This window comes from Leptonychotes weddellii, chromosome 9 (assembly GCF_054177405.1).
Source record: "Leptonychotes weddellii isolate Sample4059 chromosome 9, ASM5417740v2, whole genome shotgun sequence".
Lineage (NCBI taxonomy): Eukaryota > Metazoa > Chordata > Mammalia > Carnivora > Phocidae > Leptonychotes > Leptonychotes weddellii.
The window spans coordinates 73678592-73697342 of NC_138377.1; the positions used below are offsets into that span (position 1 = coordinate 73678592).

Genomic DNA, 18751 nt, shown 5'->3' on the forward strand with positions numbered 1-18751 from the left:
GAACTTTAAAGCATTCCACAAATGTATAGTGGTGGGGCAAAAAATAGATCTAAATAAAGTAGTACTGGGGGGAAAAAATAGATCAAACCAGAGGACTCCTCTCCTTCACAAACTCTCAATGATTTCGGGGCACCTTGGTGGCTCAGTTGTTAAGCGTCTGCCTTCGGCTCAGGTCATGATCTCAGGGTCCTGGGATCGAGCCCCGCATTGGGCTCCCTGCTTGACGGGAAGCCTGCTTCTCCCTCTCCCACTCCCCCTGCTTGTGTTCCCTCTCTCGCTGTGTCTCTCTCTGTCAAATAAATAAATAAAATCTTTAAAAAAAAAAAAAAAAACTTTCAGGGGCACCTGGGTGGCTCAGCCGTTTAGAGTCTGCCTTCGGCTCAGGTCATGATCCCAGAGTCCTGGGATCGAGCCCCGCATCGGGCTCCTTGCTCAGCAGGGAAGCCTGCTTCTCCCTCTCCCACTCCGCCTGCTTGTGTTCCCTCTCTCGCTGTCTCTGTCAAAAAATAAATAAAAATTAAAAAAATTTTAAAAAACCTTTCAATGATTTCCCCATTACCTAAAGAATAAAGACTAAAGCTCCATACATGTTCTTAAGCTTCTTCATAACTTGAACTAAATGTTAACTTTCCAGTATCAGCGCCTCCGGGACACTTTTCCTCCCTCATCAGATAATACTATGGCTTGACCACGTCGTTAATTTCCATGCCCATACTGTTCTATATGCTTATGTCTTCCATCTCCTCTTCCTTGCCCAGGAAACCCCATTCACCCTTTAAAACCAGAATCACGGGTCAAAGTTTCCAGTAAACGATGATAAGGTTTACCTTCTCAAAATCAATGTCTCCTTCCCCTGGAGTCTTGCAAATCTCCAGTAAATTACCAAGGCTTGACTAATATTTCAGGCATTTTTCTCCCCTTCACTAGCTCTGTTTTCCAATTCCATCTGTCTACTCAAGCATCCTCAGCTCTACCACCTCTAGGGGCATAGAAAACGCCAGGCGGGAATTTCAGAGTCGGAAGCTCAGAGCAAACACAGGCTTAAGATACTTCAGAATCAAATCAAGAATAGCTCTCTAGGGGGCGCCTGGGTGGCTCAGGTGTTAAGCCTCTGCATTTGGCTGAGGTCATGATCCCGGCGTCCTGAAAAAAAAAAAAAAAGCTCTCTAGAACCAAGCTTTTCTCCAGAGGGGCTGAGGCGCAGGCGCAGGCGCAGGCGCTGGCGGTGCATACTGGGAGATGGAGTCTTCGACCGACCCCACTACCTCTTGGGAGTTGTAGTCCTTGGTCTGGTAGAAGAAGGAGGAAACTCCCAAATTGTGAATTAGTTCTTAGGGGTAAACGGAAAAGGGAACTCCTTAACATCATGCAAGATCAAGATCCTTGGGCCCATCTCCGGCTCCCCAGCAGCGGGCGGGCGGGCTAGACGGCGGAGCCGAGGAGGGCGGGGAGACGTTACGTTGACGCTGGCGTGACCCTCCCGGAGAATTTGGCGGGATCTCCGAAAGTTGCCGGTCGGGGAGAGCTCTGCGGCCTGAGACTCTGGTCTGAGGAGAGTTGACGCGCCGTGAGGGGCGTAGTTTGGAGCTAAAACTCGCATGCGTTGTGTGCAGAGCAAGAGAATAGAGAAGTTGGCAGCAAGGGAGGGCATTTGAAGTCCGTCCGGGGTCGGCCACGGACCAGACCAGCGGACAGAAGTCGGAACGCGCAACCCGCCCGAGTGAGAAGGGCTGTGGACCGAGGTGAGTGTGTGAGGCGTAGACCTGGCCCCTATCAGCGTCCCGGTGCGTCCCCGCATTAACCGGACCGGGCCCGTGGCCCGGCAGCCGGCTTATAGGCCCCTCTGCGCCAAGTGAGAAACCGGAGTTGGCCGGGCGGAGCAGGGGCATGCCTGGGCCCAGCCCACCGTCGGAGCTGGTTATGGCGAAAACTGATGCGGTCCTCAGGCTCCAGAGCTGGGAGGAACCTTGGAAGCCTTCATTTCCAACACCCATTTTATGAGCGGAGGCGAGAAAGCCGAGATCTAGAGAAGTGTAAAGATTTAATGTCACAGCTGTATGTGTCAGGGCCAGGGTTTCCGGATTTCTAGTCAGTCCTCTTTCCATTACTCCGTGCTTTGCTTACGAAGTACCCGCCTCCAGTTTCCTAAAAGGTGTTTTCGTTACCTAATGCGGAAGGCCGTGAACGTGATACCTAGGGAATCATCTGTAGTGAGGTGTTTTGGTTTGTTTGTTTTCTTTTTAACTTCTAAAGTGAAGTGTAATATGCATATAGAAGAATGCACAAATCAAAAGTGTATACAGCTCTGAATTATTTCAAAGAGAGTATATCTGTGTAATCACTACTCAGGTCAATAAATAGAATGTTGTCAGCACCCCCAAAACTTCCCTTGTTCCCCCTCTAGTAGGTCCCTTTTTCTCCCCAAAGGTAACCACTGTATTGACTTCTAACACCAGTGACTAAATTTGCCTGTGTTTGAATTTTATCTAAGTGATACTATTTATATTTTTGTGTCTGGTTTCGCCCAACATTCTGTCTGTAGATTCATACATATCTTTGTATATAGTAATAGTTGTTTTTTTTTCCCCCTATCGAATTCCTTATTCTTCCTGCCTATGGTGGACATTTGGGTTGTTTCTAGTTTCTGACTTGTTAAAGGAGAAAGGCTGCTGAGAACAGGCCTATGTATATTTTGGTGCACATGGGTATGCTTTTCAGTTGGTTAGTAATACAGTGTTGAAATTCCTGGGTCATAGCATTTGTCTATATTCAACTTCCACATTTAATGCCAGTTTTCTAAAGTACCGATTTACATTCAAACCAGCAGTATCTGAGTGTTCAGTTGTTTCACATGTTTGCCAACACTTGATATTGTCAATCTTTTTAATTTTATCTATTTTGGTGGCATATAGTAATACCTTATGGTTTTAATATTCCTGATAATTAGGTTGAGCGTTGGTTCATAAGTTTATTGAACATTGGATATCTTCTATACTGAAGTGCTCGTTCCTATACTGAAGTGCTCGTTCAGATCTCTGTTTTTCTTTTGGGTTGTCTTTCTTGCTGATTTGAAGTTTTTTATATATTTTATTTATTATGATTTTTTTAAATTTTATTTATTCATTTGACAGAGAGCACAAGTAGGCAGAGCGGCAGGCAGAGGGAGAAACAGACTTCCCATTGAGCAGGGAGCCCGAGTCGGGGCTCAATCCCGGGACCCTGGGATCATGACCTGAGCCGAAGGCAGACGCTTAACCCACTGAGCCACCCAGGCCCCCCTGAAGTTTCTTATATATTTTAATTATCAGCCCTTGGTTGTATATGTGGTAAATATTTTGTCCCCCAACTATAGTTTTTTTATTTTCTTAATAGTGTCTTTTGATAGATAGAAGTTCTAAATTTAAATGTAGTCCAGTTTTTCAGTCTTTTCTTTTTTGGTTGTTGCTTTATGTATCCACTTTAAGAAATCTTTATCCTTAAGTCATGAAGATACTTGCTTATATTCCAAAAGCTTTGTTTTACGTCTTACATTTAGATCTATAATGAATTGGAAATGGATGTTTCTTCTGTGTGTGTGTGGTGGGGGCCGGGGGTGGTTGCTTATTCTGTAAGGCTCTTCCATCAACTCAACACTGTTTATTGAAAAGACCATCCTTTCTCCATTACTCTGGAGTTCCATCTTTTTCATAAATTATGAAGGGAGAGGTTTAAATTTAAATTGCATTCAGGTGATTCCGATATTTAGCATTATCATAGGCACATTATGCTAAATCTGCCCTCTCAGAGATCTGCATCTGAACTAATCAAGAACAAATGGTCATCTCCAAAGAAGACACAGATGGCAAACAGACACATGAAAAGGTGCTCAACATCACTAATCATCAGGGAAATGCAGACCAAAACCACAATGAGATATCACCTCCCATCTGTCAGAATGGCTAAAATTAAAAAGATAAGAAATAAGGGAGCCTGGCTGGTGAGGATGTGGAGATAAAGGAACCCTCGTGAACTGTTGGTGCACTAATTTACATTTATTGCAGCTGCTATGGAAAACAGTTTGCAGGTTCCTCAAAAAATTAAAAATAGAAATACCATGTGATCCAGTAATTCCACTACAGGGTATTTACACAAAGAAAATGAAAACACTGACTTGACAAAATATACTCTCCCCAATGCTTATTGCAGCATTTTTTTTTAAAAAAGATTTATTTATTTGACAGAGAGAGACACGGCGAGAGAGGGAACACAAGCAGGGGGAGTGGGAGAGGGAGAAGCAGGCTTCCCGCTGAGCAGGGAGCCCAATGCAGGGCTTGATCGCAGGACCCTGGGATCATGACCTGAGCCGAAGGCAGACGCTTAATGACTGAGCCACCCAGGCGCCCCATATTGTAGCATTATTTACAATAGCCATGATATGGAAGCAACCCAAGTGTCCATCCACTCATGAATGGATAAAGGAGATTGTGTGTGTGTGTGTGTGTGTGTGTGTGTAATGGAATGTTACTCAGCCATTAAAAAGAATGAGATCTTCCTGTTTGCAACAATATGGGGGGACCTAGAAGGTACTATGCTAAGTGAAATAAGTCATACAGAGAAAGACAAATACTATATGATTTCATTTATATGTGGAGTGTAAAAAAAAATAAATGAACAAACAAAAAGCAGAAACAGACCCATAAATACAGAGAACAAACTGATGGCTTCCAGAGGGAGAAGGAGGGATGGGCAGAATGGGTGAATGTGAGTGAGAGGTACAGGCTTCCAGTTATGGAATGAATAAGTCACAGGAAGAAAAGGTACAGCATAGAGAATATAGTCAGTGGTATTGTAATAGTGTTGTATGGTGATAGATGGTAGCTACACTTGTGGTGAGCATAGCATAACATACAGAGTTGTCAGATCACTATGGTGTACACCTAAAACTAATGTGACATTGTGAATCAACTATACTTAAAAAAGGGGGGGGGAGAACAAATGGTCCTCTTTTGTCAAGTTTTGAAGAATGGAGATTTCATATGTGTTATCTTTTGCATTAAATTTATCCAGATTGTTAAATTGTCCAGATTGTTTTGGTGTGATTTAAATTCATTTATTCCTGTGAACATTAAGACTTGTTCATTTTTGGGGTGCCTGGGTGGTCCAGTTGGTTAAGCCTCTTAACTCTTGGGGGGAAAAAAAAAGACTTACTTTTACTAACACCTTTGAAGATCATTAAAATTTTTTGTTCTCCATTCTTTTCAACCTGAGCAATCTTAACTATCATAATAACCTGACTAGGTATGCGCCTAATGCTGTATGGGAGATTTCAGACTGAGCAGGGTACTTGAATGTTATTTATTCATTTGTGCATTCAATGAGGTCTGAAATTGATTAAAATGGTGATGTTTAAATTCCATACATCCCCCCCCCTTTTTTTAAAGATTTTATTTATTTGAGAGAGAGAACATGCATGAGCCAGGGGAAGGGCAGGGAGGGGAGGGCTCAACAGGGAGTTGAGCAGGGAGCCTGATATGGAACTCGATCCCAGGACTCTGGAATCATGACCTGTGCCGAAGGTAGACACCTAACCGACTGAGCCATCCAGGTGCCTTAAATTTCACACATTGCTATTGGAAGCAGAATATGTGACTACAAGCTATGATCCTTGGCTAAGGTGGGAAGTACTTCTCATCTCAGTCTACTGCCTTATCAGGAGTGGAGGCTTATGTGCAGTCATTCTGTACCTTCATTTCACTCCTCTCCCACCACCCCCAAACCCTACTTGCTGGAAGGGAACAATGAAGTTGAAATAATATAACAAACTTTCATCAATTTTTTTTAAAGTATTTTTATTTTTATTCATTTATTTTATTTTTATTTTTAAAGATTTTATTTATTTATTTGACAGAGACACACGGAGAGAGGGAACACAAGCAGGGGAAGTGGGAGAGGGAGAAGCAGACTTCCCGCAGAGCAGGGAGCCCGATGCGGAGCTCGATCCCAGGGCCCTGGGATCATGACCTGAGCTGAAGACAGACGCTTAACGACTGAGCCATCCAGGCGCCCCCATTTATTTATTTTAAAGATTTTATTTATTTGAGAGAGAGAGTCAGAGATAATGAAAGCACAAGTGGGGAGAGAGGGAGAAGCAGGCTCCCGTTAGGGAGCCCGACTTGGGGCTCGATTCCAGGACCCCAGGATCCCAGGATCATGACCTGAGCTGAAGGCAGACGCGCTTAACCGACTGAGCCACCCAGGCGCCCCCAATTTTTTTTTTTTTAATTTTAAGTAGAGTCTCGGAAAGTCTGCATTCATTTACCAAATACTTACCAAACAACTAATATTTAATGTATCAGGGTGTACATAAATAAATAAGACTTGGCCCCTACTCTCAAGGAATATGAAGCAGGGGAACTGGGGACATAGTTGGTCTAGTTAAGCTGTGCATCTTTAAGAAGCAGACTAGTCCTGACTCTTCCTAAACTATTTCTGGTAGAACTAGGTGGGTGGAAAGGAAAGCTGGTGAGATATGTTCTTTTTCCTGCAGTAGGAAGGAAAGGTAGGTCAGTGATTAGACCAAAAGACTAACGAGAAATTCTTCAGAGATTTATTTCAAAATGAAGTTTGCAGCTCTGTACTTTTTCTGGCCATCTCTATTTTTCAGTATTGATTGTGAAGTAATGGCTATGCAAATGCAGCTTGAAGCAAATGCAGATACTTCAGTGGAAGAAGAGAGCTTTGGCCCACAACCTATTTCACGATTAGAGGTATGTACTTAGTTAATTTTGGAATTATATTGCTAGATTAGAGTCTCCTACCTATTGGGAGAAATCACAACCTTTTCGTAAACCATTGATTTATTACCTAAGGTCAAACCCAAATTAGAGTTTTCAGAAGTGTTATCAAGGATCCTGTGGAAAGGCTTGAGATAATTGCTAAACATATCTGGCCAGATGTCTTGTTTAAGAATTCGCCTTCTACTTTATCATTTTTCTTTCTCAGAGTTGGATTGTCAAAAACTAAGAAGCCCTAGGATCCCATGGTGGAGTCTCTGTGATGTTTATACTATGTATGAAATTACAATCCAAAGAATTAGAGTGGCCTGGGACAGCTATGCAGGAAGAGGAGCATTGTCTCTCCATTGACCCATATCTGTCTGAAGTTACTAGCAAGACAGCTGTCATGGTCAGGGAGAAGGGCTTGTGGTTATTAAGGTATAAGAGCCAAGCTCCAATTCAGGACTCTGCACAGGAACATCAAGCACTAGAGCTGGGGCCTTGCACTATTTCTTCCCATTGTACCGAGGCCCCACAGTGTGAATGCAGCTGACATAGGCTGAAAGAAGTAGGAGGGAAAGCAGAGAAAGCCTTCATTCTTCTGTCTCTTTAAAACATATTCCTACCACCCCCAGCTAAGCTTCAAGACTCCAGAAGTTAATTTAAACAGGTGTGTGATAAATATTACAGAGTTCAGCATCACAAAGTCTGGTATCATGAGCATCCTTATACCCACATGTGCATTTTGCTTATTGCTTAAATATTAATAATAGAGTTTTTTTCTATTGGCAGGTACTATTCTCTCCCCTCTCAAAAACCCTTTCTAACCTGCAAGTACATACACATTCCACCACTAACTAATATTGTCCCAGCAGTCATAGCTTCAATGGCTAATAAAATCAAAGCTGAATTTGTAATATAGGTAGGAAGAGGTACCTTTGGGTGGTTTATTTTGAGAATTGGTATATGAGTCCTTGACCAAAAGTAGTTTTCCCCCATTTTCTTTTTTAAGATTTTATATATTTATTTGAGAGAGAGAGAGCATGGGCAGGGGGAGGGGCAGAAGGAGAAGCAGACTCCCCACTGGGCAGGGAGGCTGACATGGGGCTTGATCCCAGGAGGCTGGGATCATGACCTGAGCTGAAGGCAAACAATTAACCGACAGCCTCCCAGGCATCCCGGTTTTCCCCCATTTTTAATGTCAGTTGTTAGAGCTTTCCAGTCATTTTGCTACCCTCAGCTCTGGGGCAGCCTTATCTGTTTACTCCAGCTTAGATTTAAAAAAAAAAAAAAAAAAAAAGATTTTTTTTTTTTTTTTAATGTGTGCTTGATGTAGAAAACATTGGAAACACTGGTTTAAGGTGGCTTCTTGGGGCGCCTGGGTGGCTCAGTCGTTAAGCGTCTGCCTTCAGCTTAGGTCATGGTCCCAGGGTCCTGGGATTGGGCCCTGCATCAGGCTCCCTGCTCCGCGGGGAAGCCTGCTTCTCCCTCTCCCACTCCCCGGGCTTGTGTTCCCTCTCTCGCTGTGTCTCTCTGTCAAATAAATAAAATCTTTAAAAAAAATAATAATAATAAGGTGGCTTCTTAGGGCCCAGTGTTTCAAAGTTATTTTTTTTTTTTTTTTTTTTTTTTGACAGAGAGAGAGAGCACAAGTAGGGGGAGTGGCAGAGGGAGAGGGAAAAGCAGACTCCCCATTCATCAGGGAGCCCAATGCGGGGCTTGATCCCAGGATTCTGGGCTTCAAGGTTCATTTATTTATTTATTAAGATTTATTTATTTATTTATTTATTTAACAGAAAGAGCACAAGTAGGCAGAGTGGCAGGCACATGGAGAGGGAGAAGCAGGCTCTCCGCCGAACAGGGAGCCTGACGCAGGGCCCAATCCCAAAACCCCAGGATCATGACCTGAGCCGAAGGTAGCCGCTTAACCGATTGAGCCACCCAGGCGCCCCTCAAGGTTCATTTAGAATCCCAGTCATAAAAGGTTGAGAGTTACAGGTTTATTCCAGTGCCTGTGAATTAGTGGTTTGGTCCCAACTCATGATGAGAATACATACATGGGATTATTAGTTTAAAAGTATTGGTTTTCAAAATGAAAAGGTTGATAATTTGTTATTAAATACCTCATGTGTAGAGAATACTTTTCAAAGCTTTTGCATATAATATCACAGTTCTTCAAAACAGATCTGAAGTGGGTAGGGCAAATATCTACATTAGATGAGAGAACTGAAGCTTACATTTATCCATGATTTTCTTCACTTGCAGCAATGTGGCATAAATGCCAATGATGTGAAGAAATTGGAAGAAGCTGGATTCCATACTGTGGAGGCTGTTGCCTATGCACCAAAGAAGGAACTAATAAATATTAAGGGAATTAGTGAAGCCAAAGCTGACAAAATTCTGGTAAGTACTGTTTATGTGATGTAGGGAGGCATTAGTGGGAATAGTACAAAAGGATATACAGTGAAAAGTTGCAGTGTTGCTCTTTCATCCCTTATTGTGTCATCGTGTTCCCCTTTGCGGAGGTGACTGCACTAGTTAATTATCTTTGAATGTGCCTCCTGGCATAAATTGGGATTTTCTCTCAAGGAAATTAGTTTCATGGGCTATAAGTACCGCCAAGTTGACAAGTTTGCTTTCGCACCAACAGTGAGTGGTATGTACCTTATCTTTCTAGAAATTATGATCTCGTGCCTTAGAAATACATTCATTAGTATGTAGCCACTAAAAAGAGTTTCAAAAAATATTCGTTGACATAGGAAAATGTTCCTGATATAAGAAAGCAGGGTAATAAAACACATAAGTATGTACATATATACATGGTTGATTTTTGTTTTGTTTTTTTTTTAAAGATTTTATTTATTTGCAAGAGAGAATGAGAGACAGAGAGCATGAGAGGGAGGAGGGTCAGAGGGAGAAGCAGACTCCCCGCCGAGCAGGGAGCCCGATGTGGGACTCGATCCCGGGACTCCAGGATCATGACCTGAGCCGAAGGCAGTCGCTTAACCAACTGAGCCACCCAGGCGCCCCTGGTTGATTTTTGTTTTTAAAAATGTGTGTATATGTGTAGCACATACACAGGATAAATACACTAAAATATTTGTGGTGTTATTTCTGGATAGTAAGAATGTGAGTAATTTTTATTTTTGCCTCGATTTTCTAAAGTTTCTTCATTTTGTATAATAAACAAGTTTTACTTTCAAATAGAAAAGTTGTTTTTGTTTCTAGTTAGCTAACTAATCATAGGCAAGATTCTTCAATAATGACAAGAGAATGTGATTTCAAATCATGTGCTTAGTTTTGTTTTCTTTTTTAACCTTAATGATATAAGTGATTTTACTGGCTTAATAGAAATGAAGTAGTAACCTTGTAATCCCTTATATGGCATTTTAACTTTGAAATCTCATCCCTTTCATACATACCCTCATCTGACCTTCATAACAACACTGAGAAAAATAGGTAGGGTCAGTATTATCTCTGTTTTACAGATAAAAAAACTTAAGGTACAGTGGTTCAATTATTTACCCAAGGTCATGCAGGCAATGGCAGAACTAAAACTAGAATCCAGTTATTTTCATCCTATCATATTATGATCTTTTCTCATTTTCCTCCAGTCTCTTACAGCTACTATTAATTTTTCTTTACCATTCATAATTCTCCATGATTACATTTTATTTTATGCACTTATCCTTTGGTATTTATATAGTTATTATACAGTTGGGGTTTTTTTTTAAAGATTTTATTTATTAGAGCATGAGTGGGCGGGATGGAGGGAGAGCGAGAAGCAGACTTCCCGCTGAGCAGGGAGCCCGACTCGAGACTCAATCCCAGGACGCCGTGATCATGACCCAAGCCGTAGGCAGATATTTAACTGACTGAGCCACCCAGGTGCCCCTGTAGTTACACATTTGGTTAGCTTTTTTTTTTTTTTTAAGATTTTATTTATTTATCTGACAGAGACACAGCGAGAGAGGGAACACAAGCAGGGGGAGTGGGAGAGGGAGAAGAAGGCTTCCCGCAGAGCAGGGAGCCCGATGCGGGGCTCGATTCCAGGACCCTGGGATCATGACCTGAGCCGAAGGCAGACGCTCAACTGACTGAGCCACCCAGGTGCCCCACATTTGGTTAGCTTTACCCTTGAACTTTTGTATAGCGTAAAGTAAGTATCTATAAAATTGCATTTTCATATTTTATGTTGATTACTATTATAATTTCACAGAAATTTTTCTCTGAAAAGATCTTCAAAGCCTAAAGAATATTCCAAAAAGACTGCATCATCTGTTATTGGTTAGTTACAGTGTATGTACTGCCATGTAACTTAGTTAAATAAACAATATCTGAGATTTGTGAGTACTTACTATTTCATATATTAATACATGCACAACCTGATGAGTTCTGTTTTATTGGGTATTATATTGAGAGCTTTGAATTTTTAAGCACTGGCAGGGATTTTACTTCATTTATTTAGACCACTTTATAATAGTAACTCAGGGCTGAAAAGTAATTTTTTTTTTTTAAAAGATTTATTTATTTATTTTTAGAGAAGAGAGAAAGAGCATGACCAGGAGGGGCAGAGGGAAAGGGAGTGAGAATTCCAAGCAGACTTCGACATGAGCTTGATCTCACGACTCTGAGATCATGACCTGAGTAAAGCCAAAACCAAGAGTCAGATGCTTAACCGACTGTGCCACCTAGGCATCCCCAAAGTTTTCATTCTTAATTTAAGCCCTTAGAGGAAAGATGTTGCTATCCATGGAAGTATGAAGTTATCTTTTTTTTTTTTTTTTAAGATTTATTTATCTGAACATGGACCCTGATGCAGGGCTCAGGTCTCACAATCCTGAGATCACGACCTGAGCTTAAACCAAGAGTCGTGTGTTTAACCAGCTGTGCCATCCAGGCGCCTCTGAAGTTGTCATTTATTGTATTATTCAGATATATTGTTGAAGTGGTGACTTAATTGGAAATGACAGTTCTGAGCCCCTAATACCTCATCGAAAGAGTATGTGTGATACTATGCCAGTAGGTGTCCCTAAAGTCTATTGGTTGTTTTCTTTCTGGGCATTAATATTTGTGACAGAACAAATCCTGACAGGATCTTTGCTTATGCCTTGTCAGACCTTAGTTTTAGAAATCAAATCAGTGTCCTGCTTTTATGAAAACACAAATAAAAACCTTTAATAAAGCAAAATGAGATGTGTAAAATGATACAGAGCTAGGTCTATTTTTCTTTCCTCTTTGATTTCAGACATTATATATTGTAAATTTCTAGTAGATAAAGATTGATGATGTTATTTGCTTTTAAAGTTTAAAGATTTCTTCAGTCGGGTGCCTGGGTGGCTCAGTCATTAAATGTCTGCCTTCGGCTCAGGTCGTGATCCTTCATAACAAGACTGACCTCTCGCTATCTCTTTCTCTGTGTCAAATAAATAAATAAATAAAAATCTTTTTTTTTTTTTAGATTTTATTTATTTATTTGACAGAGAAACACAGCGAGAGAGGGAACACAAGCAGGGGCAGAGGGAGAGGGAGAAGCAGGCCTCCCGCAGAGCAGGGAGCCCAATGCGGGGCTCAATCCCAGGACCCTGGGATCACGACCCGAGCCGAAGGCAGATGCTCAACGACTGAGCCACCCAGGTGCCCCAATAAAAATCTTAAAAAAAAAAAAAAAAAAGATTTCTTCAGTCACTGTAGCTATTCCCCCAAAGTCTTTGAGGTTTTCTTCTTTTTTTCTTTTTTTTTAAGATGTATTTATTTTAGAGAGAGAGCGCATGAACGGGAAGGGCAAAGGGAGAGGGAAAGAGAATCTGGAGCAGAAAACTCCATGCTCAGCACGGAGCCCCATGTGGGGCTTGATCTCACGACCCTGAGATCACAACCTGAGCCAAAACCAAAATTCGAACACTCAACCGACTGCGCCACCCAAGCGCTCCTGAAATTGAGATTTTCAAAAAGAATATCCACTGTTACAGTGGAGAAAGGAAAATAAAGAAAATCCATTTGTAGTATGTAAATCAAAGTGGTTGAGAGAGAAAGATTTTATGAACGATTTCATTCAGAAGGTGACAGATTTTTATGTGATCTTTTCCACATTTTCAAAGTTTAATTTTAATTAGCTTTTGTTGAACTGTGTTCTCTTGGCATACTGTAAGCACTGACAGATTCAGCACAGTTATTTTTTGTAATATTTTTCATTTTTTAAGATTTATTTATTAGAGGACATGCATGCACTTATGTGTGCAGTGGGAGGAAGGGCAGAGGGAGAGAGAATCCCAAGCCGACTCCCTGCTGAGTGCAGAGCCCCAATCAGGCTCCATCTCACAACCCTGAGATCATGAACTGAGCTGAAATCAAGAGTCAGTCGCTTAACCGACTGAACCACCCAGGTGCCCCATAATACTTTCCTTCTATTCACCATTCTATGTCTTGTGTCCAGGATCTGGTAGTTGTTGGCTATTGAAAACTATAGATTTAAGACTTCACCTAGCACAGATGACAGTAACGCATTACATTAAGTGTGAGAATAGAAGTAAAGTTCTCCCAGATTAGGCAGTTGCATGGTTTTTACTTCACATTTCACTTGGTTATAATATTTTGTTCCTGTAAGGGCTCATATTCTAGAAAATTTAGGAGTTAGGGCGCCTGGGTGGCTCAGTTGGTTAAGCGACTGCCTTCGGCTCAGGTCATGATCCTGGAGTCCCGGGATCGAGTGCCGCATTGGGCTCCCTGCTCAGCGAGGAGCCTGCTTCTCCCTCTGACCCTCCCCCCTCTCATGTACTCTCTCTCATTCTCGCTCTCTCAAATAAATAAATAAAATCTTTAAAAAAAAGAAAAGAAAAGAAAAAAAATTTAGGAGTTAAAAATGACAAACAGGAAAAGCATCTCCTATGTTTTTTTCTTATTAACTTACTGTAATGCTGAAAGAATTTTACAATGAAAACTCATGCACCCACCACCTAGACTCTACCATTAACATTTTAATATATTTGACTTACCACCTGTCTATTCATCTCTCTATCCAACAATCAGTCCATCTTGGATTTTTTTTATACTTTTCAAAGAAAGTTGAAGCTGTCAATACCTTTCCCCCTAAATATTTCAGCATACATTAATTAGGGTTCAGTAGTGGTTTATAGTCTCACTCACCCCCCTGCTTTGGTATTTTTATTTTCTATTTTTCATTAATCTTCATTTTTCCTGAAGATTAGTAGAAGTTACAGGAAGAGAGATCATAGAAAAAAAGAAGGGAAGAAATTCTCAGATATAATAACAGAAAATCTGCCAGAGCTAAAGGGAAGCAGAAATCTCGCATAGTAAGAACTCATGAGTGTCAGAGACCCACAGCTAGACATATGAGTGTGAAATTTCAGTTTACCAGTCAGAAAGAGAAGATTCTGAAAGAATTCAGAGGAAAAAAGCAATTCTAAAGGAACAAAAATCAGAAAGACTACCTTTTTTTTTTTTAAGATTTTATTTTTTTAAGTGATCTCTACACCCATTGTGGAGCTTGAACTCAACCCTAAGATCAAGAGTTCCATGCTCCACCAACTGAGCTAGCCAGAAATCTGACTGGTAGAAACTAGTAGAATAATGCCTTCAAAGTTCTGAGGGGAAAATGATTTTTTTTTTTTTAAGATTTAATTCATTTGAGAGAGTGTACAAGTGGGTGGAGGTGCAGAGGGACAAGAAGACTCCCCACCAAGCATGGAGCCAAACGTGGGCCCCAATCCCAGGACCCCAAGATCATGACCTGAGCTGAAGTCAGATGCTTAACCGACTGAGCCACCTAGGCACCCCTAAGGGAAAATAATTTTAAACCTAGAATTCTGTTGCAGCAATTTTATTAACCAAGTACTTGGGCAGAATAAAACATTTTCAGAAATAAAAGAATTCAGAATATTTTTCTCTTATCCACTTTCTTAGGAAGTTACTTGAGGATATACTTCAACAAAATGAGGGTGGAAAACAAAGGATTTAGGTTAGACTCCAACTCAAGTACTCAGTGAAGGAGGGTGGGGGACAGTAGTTAACCTAGAGAGCAAACAGCCCAGTTTGGAGAAGAGAAGGAACTTCAGGTAGAAGGGTTTCAGTAGAATATATGGTAAGATTTAGAGGTTGGTAAATTTGAGAAATGGTAAAGTCAGAAAACACTGGAGAAAGACATGACTCAGATATAAAAGCAAGGTAAAATGGACCATGATTTTAAAACTGGTGGCATATAAAAAAGAAATGATTTGAATTTCACAGCAGAAACCTATGAGGGACATTGAGTTGTTAACATTGGAATTTTAGTGAAAGAATTGTACTTCTAGCACACTGTGTTTGGTGCTGCAATGAATTAAATTTACAAAGCTGTAATATAAATGTAATGAGTTTTCAAGTGAGATAGTATTAGAGAAGTTTAGAGAATAATTTAAAGCTGCTACTCAGCTATTCATTGATTTTCTTTTTTCTCTGTGTAGTTTTTACTTTTTTTTTTAAGATTTATTTATTTATTTATTTGACAGAGACACAGTGAGAGAGAACACAAGCAGGGGGAGTGGGAGAGGGAGAAGCAGGCTTCCTGCAGAGCAGGGAGCCCCATGTGGGGCTCGATCCCAGGCCCCTGGGATCATGACCTAAGCCGAAGGCAGATGCTTAACCACTGAGCCACCCAGACACCCTGTGGAGTTTTTAAATGATAAGTTTAATCTCTACTTGCTATGGATGTATTCAGATTTTTCTTTTTCTTTTTTTTTTTTTTTATAGTCAGACTCAGTTTATTTTACAGAATTTAGATTCAGGGATGCCTGGGTGATTCAGTTTGTTAAGCGTCTGCCTTCAGTGCAGGTTATGATCCCAGAGTCCTGGGATCAAGTCCCGTATTGGGGTCCTTGCTCAGCGGGGAACCTGCTTCTCCCTCTGCCTGCCACTCCCCTGGCTTGTGCTTGCTCGCTCGCTCTCTCTGACAAATAAATAAATAAAATCTTATAGATTTAGGTTCAACTAATCATTTGTGCCTTGACTTGATTTTTATGAGTTTTGGATTATTGAGTTTTAATAGTTTGTATCTTTCTAGGAATTTGCTTATTTCATTGAAGTTATCTAATTTGTTGGCATAGAATTCTGTTTTTGGGGGCGCCTGGGTGGCTCCGTTGGTTAAGCGACTGCCTTCGGCTCAGGTCATGATCCTGGAGTCCCGGGATCGAGTCCCACATCGGGCTCCCTGCTCGGCAGGGAGTCTGCTTCTTCCTCTGACCCTCCTCCCTCTCATGCCCTCTGTCTCTCATTCTCTCTCTCTCAAATAAATAAATAAAATCTTAAAAAAAAAAAAAGAATTCTGTTTTTGTAAGGTTGATAGTAATGTCCTTTTGTTCCTGATTTGTGATTTGAGTCTTTTTTTTTCTTGATCTAGCTAAAGGTTTATCAGTTTTGCTGATTTTCAAAGAACCAACTCCTGGTTTCATTGATTTTTCTCTATTTCTAGTCTCTGTGTTATTAGTTTCTACTCTAATCTTCCTTCCTTCCTTCTGCTTAGTTTGTTTAGTGTGCTTTTTCTAGTATCTTTCATTTATTTTAGAGAAAACACGTGAGTATGAGCAGGAGGTGCAGAAGGAGAGGGAGAAAGAATCTCAGGCAGACTCCGTGCTGAGTACGGAGTCTGAAGCAGGGCTCAATCCCAGTACCTTGAGATCATGACCTGAGCTGAAACCAAGGGTTGGATGCTTAACCAACTGCACTATCCAGGCACTCCTGAATGCACTTATTTTTAAATTTTGGAATTAATTGGTAGACTGATTATTGAAAACTTATCAATAACTGAAAAATGGGATATAAATGTTTTCAACCTTGACAGTGTAAAAGAAAAGGTACAGCTGACAGAGATGGGGAAGGTAGACATGGAGGGAAAAGAGATTAAAGGACAGATGTCCTCATTTAACAAAGTAGGAGGTTAAGAGATACAGTCTGGTTGATGGAACAGGAAATGAGAATTTAAATATTTTGTTAGACTTCATACTGTATCATCACATTTGTCATAAGTCAGGCGAAGTACGTATGTGTGGGTCTATAATAGGTTTTTTTTTATTTACTATGTGGATGTATTACTTGAATTAACAATTAAAAAATTAATTTCATGGAGTCTCTAGCTTATCCTTTAGTTTCCAGAGAGATAAAATAATCCCAGAACTAAAACTATTAGTATATTGATGACTTTTTATTTATTATTTTTTTAAGATTTTATTTATTTGTCAGAGAGGGAGTGAGCACAAGCAGGGGTAGTGGCAGGCAGAGGAAGAAGCAGGTTCCCTGCTGAGCAAGGAGCCCGATGCAGGACTCGATCCAAGGACCCTGGGATCATAACCTGAGCCGAAGGCAGACGTTTAACCGACTGAGCCACCCCGGCGTTCCTTTTGATGACTTTTTAAAGAGAAAGCACTCTGGAAATTTTGTTAGAATTTGTCTCTTCCTGCAGTATGTCTGATTCTTGTTTTACTAATAATCATATTTTGTTGATTTGACATTTCTTATTTTTCCCAGACTGAGGCAGCTAAATTAGTTCCAATGGGTTTCACTACTGCAACTGAGTTCCACCAAAGGCGGTCAGAGATCATACAGATTACTACTGGCTCAAAAGAACTTGACAAATTACTTCAAGGTATAGTAATCCCTTTTCATCTTCTGTAAACTGCAGTTAGCAAAGCATCCAAGTCACAGAACAAAACTAAAGTATTTGGGTAGAATTTATGTGTTAGATATGATTAAGAGATAAGAGAACTATCCACATTGAAGAAGTAAGACTGCTGCCGGGAGGAACCTTACTTATACTAAAATTATCTGCCAATGAAATAATTGAATTTCTGTTTAATACTGCATTCAGAGAGAGAGTAAGCATCCTCTGCTTACTTTAACACAAAGTGGAAAAATCTGATAAAACACTCCATGTTTGAATACTGTGTTATAGTATCAATGCATGGTGGTGCACAGTAGTGCACACTAAACTTTTGGACTTTATGGAAACCTATAGTTTTTGAACTTTTGAAAACATTGCTGTCCTAAATTATTGCAAGGTTAGATTTGTTTCTTGTTGTTTCCCCAAATATTTAATCATTTAAGTTTTCTTTTATTTAGGGTGCAAAATAGTATGCATTCAGGAATATGTGCAAATTACTTAGTATCTCTGTGCTTCAGTTTTATTGTCTTCATGGTGAGGATAAAAAGACTTCCTACCTTATAGGTTATTGGAATTAAATGAAATGGTACATATATATGCATAGCACAATGCCAGGTACACAAGAAACATTTAGTAAATGTTAGATGATATCTCTATAATTTTTACATTTACTGCTTATTGACTTGTGATGGTATAGTTCTATATCTTGATTGTGGTGGTAGTTACATGAAGCTACAGATGTGATAAAATTGCATAGAACTATACACATATATACAAATGAGATGAGTGCATTTATAACTAGAGAAATCTGAACAAACTCTGGGCTGTATCGCTGACAGTTTTCTGATACTGATACTGTTGTTAAGTAAGACGTTAACACTCGGGGAGGCTGAGTGAAGAATTCTTGGGACCAGGGTGCTGGGTGGCTCAGTCGGTTAAGCGTCTGCCTTTGGCTCAGGTCATGATCCTGGGGTCCTGGGATCGAGCCCTACATCAGGCTCCCTGCTCCATGGGGAGCCTGCTTCTCTCTCTCCTTCTGCCTGCCGCTCCCCCTGCATGTGCTCGCTCTATCACTCACTCTCTCTCTGTGAAATAAATAAATAAAATCCCTTTTTTTTTTTTTTTAAGATTTTATTTAATTATTCTCCAGAGAGAGATGGGGGGAAGAGAGCGAGCACAAGCTGAGGGAGAGGCAGGCAGAGGGAGAAGCAGGCTCCCCACTGAGCAAGGAGCCTGATGTGGGACTCAATCCCAGGACCCCGGGGTCATGACCTGAGCCAAAGGCAGATGCTTAACCGACTGAGCCAACCAGGTATCCCTAAATAAATAAAATCTTTTTTTTTTT

The 18751-nt window shown here is 40.7% G+C and overlaps 1 protein-coding gene across 1 annotated transcript; it reads left to right on the forward strand.

Annotated features, from left to right (window-relative positions):
- Positions 1 to 1306: 1306 nt before the first annotated feature.
- RAD51 (RAD51 recombinase) lies at positions 1307 to 17435 on the forward strand. Its single transcript, XM_081830907.1, has 4 exons — positions 1307 to 1742; positions 6644 to 6746; positions 9021 to 9158; positions 17274 to 17435. Exons 2-4 carry the CDS (start codon positions 6660 to 6662, stop codon positions 17418 to 17420), a joined length of 372 nt encoding a protein of 123 aa, XP_081687033.1. The 5' UTR covers positions 1307 to 1742; positions 6644 to 6659; the 3' UTR covers positions 17421 to 17435.
- The last annotated feature ends 1316 nt before the right edge of the window (positions 17436 to 18751 follow it).